The 10,972-nt window shown below is 40.6% G+C and overlaps 1 protein-coding gene across 1 annotated transcript in view; it reads left to right on the top strand.

Moving 5' to 3' along the window:
• SCN1A (sodium channel, voltage gated, type I alpha subunit) overlaps positions 1 to 10,972 on the top strand; it is a 75,105-nt gene extending 64,133 nt beyond the window's left edge. The window contains exons 21-26 of the mRNA XM_015416151.1: positions 1,964 to 2,245; positions 4,969 to 5,026; positions 5,293 to 5,426; positions 6,997 to 7,101; positions 7,382 to 7,652; positions 9,804 to 10,972. Coding sequence (XP_015271637.1) covers positions 1,964 to 2,245; positions 4,969 to 5,026; positions 5,293 to 5,426; positions 6,997 to 7,101; positions 7,382 to 7,652; positions 9,804 to 10,972 — 2,019 coding nt within the window. The remainder of the gene's footprint in view (positions 1 to 1,963; positions 2,246 to 4,968; positions 5,027 to 5,292; positions 5,427 to 6,996; positions 7,102 to 7,381; positions 7,653 to 9,803) is intronic.

Below are 10,972 nucleotides of genomic sequence, written 5' to 3'. Positions count from 1 at the left end.
GACAATTTTGTAGTTTCATTCAGTTGGAGCTGCTGAGTTACAAAGTTCTGGTTTAATGCTGTCAGCTGTTGATTGATATTCATCATCTGATCCAGTAGAGGGCGCAAAGAGTCTGCTAACAGCTTAGAAAACTCAGTGGTATCTTCCGGTCCTGGGCTCACACTTCCAGGAGGTTTCAGTTTCGCTTGCTTTTCTTTCTCCGTTTTTCATAGCGCCATGTTAGTGGATTGCTTACTTTTAAAAAGAACTTGCTGAAGTCTCTGCAATTTGCCCAATCACTTATTGGCGCTCTAGTGTATCTTTCAAAACAGATTTTAACGCTTTTACTTCAGCTCCCCCTTAGAAGATCGCTACTTCATTTATGCGTGTGGGAGGGCCCCCTCCCCCACTCACTGGTCTTGCCAATCCCGTGTGGAGCTTTCTTTTATAATCCCAATGTTTTTGTTTAACTCAACTCACTGTTCATTGTTGGTCCAAAGACCTTGCCAAAGGTACGTGTAAAACGCCCGATCTCCAACGCTTGTCCCGGTTGGCGGCTCAGGTTCCATTTCGGACACACAACGGCTGGACCATCGGGGCAGAAGAGCGCCTCAATTCCCCAGCATTGCACTGGCGAAGAGGCCACCCTTCAAAAGCCTCATGGCTAGGAGCCTATCACAAAGGCTTCGGGGGGTAGTGGACAATTCCCCCCCCCCAGCCACTGCTGCACGGATCACCTCCCTGAGAGCTATCGGGAACACGTCCGCTAGTGGGTCACCATAAACTGGAAGTCCCAATTTATTTATTTTTTCAAAGGGTTCCACGCCATACAGTTTTGGATACTTTATGCTGTCTTGGATCAGAGACTGTGATAAGATTTAATATACAGAATTACATCCCATTCTGAAATATTCCTGCCAGGCTTTTACACTGTTAAACTCTGCAGTGACTCTAAAGTAGAAACTTTGTTTTTCTATGTAACATTTCTTCTCCCCTAAATTTTCTTCAATAACTTTCCAAAAAGAGTTGTCATAGTTTAAGAATCAAGGTGACATCTTAATTTATTCAAATCATCCAGTAATATTTTTGTTTAAATGTTTTTGAAGCTTTATCTAACCCCCTTCCTTATATTGACTTATGATTGTCTTCTTTTTATTTTCTTCAACAAAATGTTTAAATGAAAGGAAATCAATTTACTTAAGAATGACTGGAGCTTGAAATAAACTATGTGATTATTCAGATAAGCACATATTGCAAAACTGTCTGGCTTCCTTATGCAAAAAAATTAATCTTTGTAATAATAATGCATGATTACATGTAGTACTCGAAAAGTACTAACTCTTAACTCATTCCCTGAATGAAATATGTGATATCTGTGTTGGTAGTTTTAAAGAAAAGATGCAAGTCATTTTAGTTTATAAGCAACAATTTATTTCATTTTCTTTTTAATTTTGATTTCCCATACTAGTATTTAATGCATGTCTCTTTTCTTACAGAGATCAACTGCCTCCATGTTATCAGGTTTTGGTTTGTTTTTCCTTCTTTTTCGTATTTTGGTTTTTCTTTAGATTTTTTTACGTTTTTACTCCATCTTTGTTGTCCTGTTTGAGTATGTGATAGTATTAAAATGTAAAACACTGTGACTCTGTTGCAATCAGGGGTCATTTCGTAGAAAAAGAGCTAGGGGACTCATTAGCATAACTCATTAGCATATGCCACACCCCCTGACATCACCAGAAGTGTGTCCTCCCCACAGCCGGCGGCGACCTCCAGCGGGCACCAGCAGGGAGCTCCAGGCCCCGCCCTCCCGCACCTCACCCAGGGGGATGGCGTCCCCCTGCGTCCCCCCCCAATGACCCCTGGTTGCAATCAAAATTGTGTTTAACAGATTTAGAATAAGTACGCATTGGTGCAATAGAGCAATAATGTTACTGTTCTTTGTATTCTTACACTGTTTTCTTTTCCTCCTATATCTGTGCACTAGGTGGTTGTGAATGCCCTTTTAGGAGCAATTCCATCCATCATGAACGTGCTTCTCGTTTGTCTTATATTCTGGCTAATTTTCAGCATCATGGGCGTAAATCTGTTTGCTGGCAAGTTCTACTACTGTGTTAATACCACAAATGAAGAAAGGTTCCCTGTTGATCAAGTCAACAATTTCAGTCAGTGTAAAAGCCTTATGGAAAACAATGAAACAGCCCGATGGAAAAATGTGAAAGTTAATTTTGATAATGTAGGATTTGGGTATCTTTCTTTACTGCAAGTAGTAAGTGCATCCTTTTTACTACTTTATTGAGTGTATAGTTAAAAATGAGTTCAGTATTTTTGTTGCTTACATTCTGAGCCTATGCTGGTTTACTGGGAAGTAAGTTTCACTAAATTTGACAGGATGTATTCAAGTAACTATATGATTGTTTTCTTAGACCTCCATTAAACCAAAGCACAAAGAGTTACCCTTCCCTATTTCTTCAGGTGTTAAAAATGGGGGGGGGGGTAATTCTCTTTCCTCTCCACTTTTCACTGGCAGTTGGAGCAGCATCAGAAATTTAGCCTGAGTTAATTTATATGGTGTGCTTATCAAAGCAGCTTTGTTAAAGATAAAATTTCTGAGACATACTCTTAAACATTCTGTCAAAGTTCTTTAGCAGCAATACTATGGACCTTCCAGCAATCTAAATTACTCAACTGATAGAAGCTAAGGATTCCTACTGCTTATACATAAATATATCCCTGGCAGCCATCTTACCAGTAGTTACAGTGAGCACATATTCTATCCACATTTTTCTTTCTACATGCATTACGTAATTCTTATATTACATTCAACGTATGTATGACTGAACCTATGATTTAAACCCCACATGTATTCAGGTACTGGTCCACACTTTTACTTTAAAACTGAAAGCACATAGACTGTTTTACAACAGATGGATGTGTATACAAGTAGGATGTAGGCACATGTGTGTTTAGGGCTTAAATAGTTTACTGTACAATGTCTACTATATGTTTGCGCTTCTTGTGCCCTGGGTCCATCAGACTCCTTGTTTTCCCACATATTCTATTTTGCCTTTTCTTACCTCTTTACCACCTTTCTGCTGGAAATTCAATAGGACAAAGAAATGATTTTGACATAACCACACCCCTAAATTGTGGTTTAGACCTTTGGGGTACAACACTAAGAAAGTTAAGTGCACCTAAATAAATTGGATGCATGCGCGTAGTTAAGGGCTTGCTCAAGTACCATCACTTTCTGCAGAAGCATCCTTAAAAGAAGACACTCGTCTTGTCCCATAGATTTTTGCTAGAGGCTACTGGACCATCTAGGCCAAATGAAGGACTGAGCTGAGAAGTCTGAGTAAGTCTCATCTGAGGATAGACCGACCTAATGGATGTTGGCCTTGCATAAGGAAACTGTACTTCATGAGTGGAGAAAGGAAGTTCCTATGAGACCAACAGTGAAAAAAATATTAGTAGAAAATTGGAAATGATGCATTTACACACACACAGTTCTATATATGCTATATATGTGGTTCTTAATTATTCTCCCACCCACCCATCTTTCCAGATCTGTAGATGACCAAGGTATATGTTGATACTGTCTATCTTTTCTAGTCTCAGTACTCCATACAATAGGCAAGAGTGCCTTTCCCTGTGCTATTCTGGGCAACCAAGTTGTAGATGATCTACCATGTTGCAGGAAGAGGGCTGTTTGTGCTTTCAAGCTGTGATCAGATGTGCCTTTAGATCCAACTTTGATGCTGATGCCTGATGGATCTAAAGTGCACAATCAGACAGCAACATCTGTGAAAGATTCCGCAGTCATCAGCACCCTGTCCTGGTCTGTCCCTGAAATGGAATACTCTGATCACTCAACCACACTCTCAGGCCATCGGGATGGTTTGCTCATTCCATCCCAACTGGGCGCCCTTTTTTTTGCTCACTTAGCGATATGTGCATAACCACACAATTGTCGCCATCTCTAGGCCAGCTTTGAAAACAAGCAGGAAAGAGAGTGATCTTTGTCAGGTGACCATGGCTCATTGAGAACCAAAGGGATCACAGTGCTCCATGGAAGGATTGGAGAGCGGTCAAAGTGGAGACTCGACTCCTGGAAGCATGTGCAAAAAACTCCACCATTGTTTATGTGCATGCACAAAAACATGTCAAAAAACCCCTCACTTGTCCATGCCATCTGATTGCGCAGTGATGGGCTGAACCCGCAGCAAAACGGATTATACTGGGATGTCTGATCGAGCAACTCCATTGCAAATACCGATGGATGAAATAGGAGTGCTTCCCAATCGTGCCAAATGGCATTTCTGACCGCAGCCCAAGATTGGGCCAATGATTTTTGTCCCCCCACCCAAATTTCTGAACAGTTGATAAATGCTAGGATGCACATTTTGTAGTTGACACTTCTTATGTGTGTTTCAAAAGGTCCCATTCCTAGTGCAGAAACTGCAGATCTGTAAAGTCAGAAAATAAAAAGGACTATGCTCACCTCTCTAGCAACATGTCCATCACTATGATGCTCACGTGCAAGTGGAAGATGTTGCAGTGATTGCGAGATGTTGCAGTGATTGTGGAAGGGCAGCAAAATGGTTCTCTTGTGTGCATGGAAACACACAGCAGCCTCTTGGCACCACTGTTGGTGGGGATTGGGGGCCACTCAATCTCAGAGAAGGTGGGCAGGTTTAGCCCTTCACAGGGTTGTTCCTAAGTTTGCTTTTTTCCATGGTGTGAACAGCAGCTTGTTTGTAATATGGGGAGGGGGCAGAGAAGGCTACATGTTACAGCAAAGATTTTGCAATCCCACTACCAAATTGTCTTGATGACACTGAAAGAAAAGCTTTTAGTTAGAACAGCTCATTTATTAAACTTTTATGTGTTTCTCTGTATGTCATATCCTGTTTCTAGTAAAAACCTTGATGTAAATTATTGAGCTCTACCATAAGTTAAGAATTTTATATGCAAAATATTTTCCTAATATAGGCTACATTTAAAGGATGGATGGATATCATGTATGCAGCAATTGATTCAAAAAATGTAAGTATACTTTAGTGTTTACCCTCTACTTTTATATTTACATATGAAATACACTTGAGCTTAATAAAAAGGTGAATAGAAATTCTGTTCAATTAAAAAAAAACATTCTAATCGATTTGATACCATGAGGAGTGTGAGGCCTTATGTCTGAATGCAAATGAAGATTCAGCCCTAGAAAGATGTATTTTAAACCAGTGCTTCTAGCCTTTTTTTATTGAGCAAGGTATCTTGCAACATATTTGACCATTATTTTGCTTACTTTGTAGGTAGGTGACCAACCGGACTATGAGGTCAATCTTTACATGTATCTTTACTTTGTCATCTTCATAATCTTTGGTTCTTTCTTCACCCTGAATCTGTTTATTGGTGTCATCATTGATAACTTCAATCAGCAAAAAAAGAAGATAAGTATTTATACATCTATATCAGCTTAAAAACACAATCAACTGGTTAACGAAATATTTGTCCTAGTTGGATTCAAAGGTAGTCCAGGGCTTCCAGGAGCCATCCTAAACATTCAGCCCAAGGCTTAGATCTTGCCTAAATTTTCAATGGACAGAAGAATTTCTGCACATAGAGCACAACTTCCTTGCCCTCCCCCTTTTATTACAGCCCCAAGTGCTGCCCCCAAATGTGCTTCTGAGGGATGGGGGACCATGAGGAATAGCTGAGGTAGTCAGGTCTGCCGCAGCAGGAGGAAATCAGCAAAAATCACCCCCTTTCCATCTTTTAGGCAGGATCCAAACAATAGATTCCTTGTGGAGGCCTTACACACTATCCGGATATTGTGTGAAATCAAATCACATGACTTGCCTGACTCCATGGAGCCCAGGGCCCCCAGAATTTTGTTCTCAGCAGCCCTGAGGTAGCCTTTTTCATGTGGAAAGTGGCTTCCATTTATAGAAGGGCAGTTTCACATCCTGTGATAGAGCATTGTATGAGAAACCAAATCCAGTAATGTTCTTCAACTTGCTCAACAGCATGTGTCTACTTCTTTCACTAGCAGAACAACGAGATCTGCTAGAGCATCTGCTCTATGAGTTCTTGTGCAAGTTTTTTTTTTTTTGCAGAAATCTACAAATCTTTACTATCCTTTGGGACAATATTTAGTTTACCAAGAACTGGAGATCTATGTTGTTGGCTCACTGAAAATTCTTCTACGATGGTCCATACTTATCCACATCCCTTCCTATCTTTATATAATGGATTACATACAGAAACAAAATTAATTTCACTAATAGTACCAGTTGATCCATTTAAGCTTTTTAGCTATATCTCTGATGTTCTGGAGATGGATGGGATTCACTGGAGATTTGTCCAGATGGAAGGGATTTCAGTCCATGGAGCATGATTTCCCTGCCTCCCTCCTCCTGCTGCAGCCCAAATTGATGTCCCAAATGTAGCTATTGGGAGACAGAAAACACTCAAGAACAGCTTGAGTGAAGTCAGAGGTCTACAGCAGGAGGAGGGAATCAGCAAACATCAACCAACTTCTGTCCATAGAAGTCTTACATGGGATCCAACCTGATATTTGGTGAGAATAACAATAAGGATCGATTCAACCCCTTTAAAAACCTAATAAGGGAAAATCTCATAAAAGATGGAAACAGATAATAGTTTTTAAGAGGTGTCAAGGTGCGTGAAATAATCTCCATTTCTTATGCTGTATTTGCATGTTTCTTTATCCCTGTGTCACCTCAGGTTAAAAAGGTTTTTCAGACAATATAAAAAACCTGCAAGACTGTTTACCAGAGGTGAAAATGGGATGAATATGGATATCATGGGAAACAGGGGGTTTACAATATTTCTATCTTGACTGTCATTGTGAGATACATTTACCATAATCACTATAAAAGACAGTTCAATCCAATATTTATGCTTTCTTTTGATTTTTAATCTGAGATCAATATAAGCACATGTAAAGGTTATAAAACCAAAATATGATTATAACCAGTTTTCATGTTATGCCCTTACTTTGGAGGTCAAGATATCTTCATGACAGAAGAACAGAAAAAGTACTACAATGCAATGAAAAAGTTGGGATCCAAAAAGCCACAAAAACCTATACCTAGACCAGGGGTAAGTAATATATACTGGGAAATGGGGGATGCCTTTCTGAACAGCTGGTTTGTAATAAATCTGAGATACCATGTCTTCTCTTCCACTTAAAACTTAAATTTGAGATACAATATCCTTGTGTTGTTTCAGATTTCTCATTTAAGATGGCCAAGTGTAGTGCTTGCTGGCAAAAGGACAATATTTTAATCAGATTTGTACTGTTATCTTGATAAAATGACCCTTTTCATCTTCATTGAACAAATATCTCTCTCTCTCTCTCTCTCTCTCTCCCATCTGCCAGAACAAATTCCAAGGCATGGTCTTTGATTTTGTGACAAAACAAGTTTTTGACATAAGCATCATGATTCTTATCTGCCTTAATATGGTCACCATGATGGTAGAAACAGATGACCAAAGTGATGAAATGGAAAACATTTTATATAGGATTAACTTCGTGTTCATTATCCTTTTCACTGGAGAATGTGTCTTAAAACTGATTTCCTTGCGCTACTATTATTTCACCATTGGATGGAACATTTTTGATTTCGTGGTTGTCATCCTCTCCATTGTAGGTAAGAACTGTTCTAAATTGAATGAGTCAACTTTTAAAACTAAACTAACATCTCTCATTCATGTGTGTGTGTGTGAAGTGCCGTCAAGTCACAGTCGACTTATGGCTACCCCAGCAAAGGGTTTTCAAGGCAAGTGAGAAGCAGAGGTGGTTTGCCATTGCCTTCCTCTGCAGAGTCTCCCTTGGTGGTCTGTTACCCTAAGATGTTGTGAGGGTCTCCTGAGTTTGTTGGGGATAATCAAGCAGGATCGCCACCTATGTATACGGGGATTTTTCCCTCAGTAGAACTCTCAAAATGAACTAGGCTGAGATTTATGAAATGGTTTTTATTAAAGAGAATTAAAGAATAAAATAAAAAAAACTTATTAAATGAAGAGCACTCTATAAACACTCGTACAAGTTCAGAAAATAAAGGTGGTAGCTTATAGAGACAGAGAGGGGTACTTATTTTATGGGGTTATATTTACCTATCCAAGGAACAGAGAACAAGAAGAAGGGCGAGCAAGGCAAACCAGCATCTCACTCAAGGAAGCAGGGGTACCCAAATCTCGTGTTGAGTGTGTAAATTAGTGGACCTCCAAACACACACACACACACTCTCTCTCTCTCTCTCAGATACACTACTGAACAGAGTGTGGATTGATATACCCTTTGGGATATGACGTGATTGCTCCTAGAATGGAACAATGTGTCTGAGCAAGGAAGCTTCATAACTTTCCCAGCAACTGCAAATGCAATGTAACATTCATATGAAAATGTCTGTTGTGCTTGGTGACCTCTAATTGCCAAGACTAGAAAACTATTTCAAGGGGTGTTATAGGATTAAAATGAATTTTGCTAGATGTTCACTTAGGATGACCAGGTAAGGAAAGGTCAGGGAAGGTGGGGAGTTGCTTAGATTTACTGCCCTTTCTGAGAAATCAATCGTTGACACCAATGCTCCCTCTAAGCTATGGATTCTTGTGAGCAAAAATTCTACTCTGTGAGCTACTGGCATTAAAGTTGTGAGTGAGCGATTTGGCTGCTGCATAGATCAGTTTGCTCTGGAGCCACCCTTCCTGAGCTAAGAGAAAAATGTGTGAGCCAGAGGCTAAAAAACTGTGAGCTCGCTCACACTAACTCAGCTTAGAGGGAACACTGGTTGACACTGATGGATTTAAAGAGGGAAGGGAGCTGCCAGAAACCAGACCCTTTCACAATTCACCTTTGGGATGTTTTCCAGACAAGCCTCTGGTCAGTATTTGATGACACACATTCCATGTGACTGCAGGACCTATTTTGATCCTATTTGCAGACCAGGGAGGAGTTTAGAGTGGGTAACCCTCTGAGATGTTAAAAAAGAAGGTTGCCTGCTGTCACCTTTTCCAAGGTATCAGACTAGTCCTTCTGAAGAAGGAGGGGTCCAGGCATAACAGGTCTCCCTTCCAAGTTCCGACCCTGTTTAGCTCCTGAGATCCAATGAGATTGGGCTGTACCACACCATCTTCCTTCACTCTCTAACTCTTATATACTAGATTTCCACTACAGTGGGTCAACTACATACATTTGTTAGTCTTACATAGTCTGGCAATTTTAACTCTTCACTTCATTTTAATTCTTCAGTAACATACATCAGTGACATACGTCTTCTCAGTTTCTAAATATATAATAAGTAGTATATATTTAGAAACATTTATACTAGGTTGGATCTAAAGGTATGGTCCCACTACCCTCCTCTGATATAAGGAGTCTTCTGATAGTACAAGAAGCCTTAATACTTTATTGGAATTGGAATAATAATTTATTGGAAGAAGACTGTGTCATTAATGGAACCGAACCTTTGGATACAGCTCACTGTTCTTTACTAGCTATCATAGGGTGAAGTTCCCATCAACAAATGTTAAAACACTATCATTGCCAGATGGGAAGGGGGATTTTTTCCGATTCCCCTGCACACTGCAGACTCCCTCGCACTTCGCTCCACGTGTTATTCCTGTGTGGCCCTTGACCCCCAGAAGTGGAATAGTGTGATGCAGTGGCAGAGGGGAAACAGTGTATTTCCACTCCACAGTGTATTTCCACTTCCACAGTTTCATTCTGTTTGTGGTGCTTTAGATCCAACCTGTTATAAATAGTTATCCCTTACATGGTTGTTTTATTTGTTTTTCCACAGGTATGTTTCTGGCAGAGATTATTGAGAAATACTTTGTGTCCCCCACCTTGTTCCGAGTTATCCGGCTTGCCAGGATAGGTCGAATCCTGCGGCTTATCAAGGGCGCTAAAGGGATCCGCACTCTCCTTTTTGCCTTGATGATGTCTCTGCCTGCCTTGTTTAACATTGGCCTTTTGCTTTTCCTCGTCATGTTCATCTATGCTATATTTGGAATGTCCAACTTTGCCTACGTCAAGAGAGAGGTTGGGGTTGATGACATGTTCAACTTTGAAACTTTTGGAAACAGCATGATCTGCCTCTTCATGATTACCACATCTGCTGGCTGGGATGGTTTGCTAGCACCCATGCTCAACAGTGGGCCTCCAGACTGTGACCCCGACTTGCCTCATCCGGGAAGCTCAGTCAAAGGAAACTGCGGCAACCCCCCTGTTGGGATTTTCTTCTTTGTGAGCTACATTATCATATCCTTTCTAGTTGTCGTAAACATGTACATTGCTGTTATTCTGGAGAACTTCGGTGTAGCGACAGAAGAGAGTAGCGAGCCTTTGAGCGAGGATGATTTTGAGATGTTCTATGAAGTCTGGGAAAAGTTCGATCCTGATGCAACTCAGTTCATGGAATTTGAAAAACTTTCTGAGTTTGCAGCTGCTCTAGAGCCTCCTCTTAATTTACCTAAACCAAATAAGGTTCTGCTTATTGCAATGGATCTCCCCATGGTAAGTGGTGACCGAATTCACTGCCTTGACATCTTATTTGCTTTTACAAAACGTGTACTGGGGGAGAGTGGAGAGATGGATGCTCTTCGCATACAGATGGAAGACCGCTTCATGCAGTCCAATCCTTCCAAAGCCTCCTATGAGCCTATCACCACAACGTTAAAACGAAAACAGGAGGAGTTATCTGCTATCATTATCCAGCGGGCCTACAGACGATATCGTCTCAGACGAACAATAACCCAAGCTTCCTTTGCATATAAAAATAAAATTGAAGGAGGCACTGGCCAACGACTCAAAGATGAAATCCTCCTCGACAAGTTAGAGAACTCGTACACAGAAAAAACAGACCTGACCATGTCGACAGCGATGTGCCCCCCATCCTATGACCGTGTAACCAAGCCCATTGAAGAAAAGCACGAGAAGGAAGACAAAGATGTACAGAAGAAAAAGTAA

Source organism: Gekko japonicus, unplaced genomic scaffold, assembly GCF_001447785.1.
Source record: "Gekko japonicus isolate JY-2015 unplaced genomic scaffold, Gekko_japonicus_V1.1 scaffold445, whole genome shotgun sequence".
NCBI classification, from domain to species: Eukaryota; Metazoa; Chordata; class Lepidosauria; order Squamata; family Gekkonidae; genus Gekko; species Gekko japonicus.
This window is presented reverse-complemented; position numbering and strand designations above follow the sequence as displayed.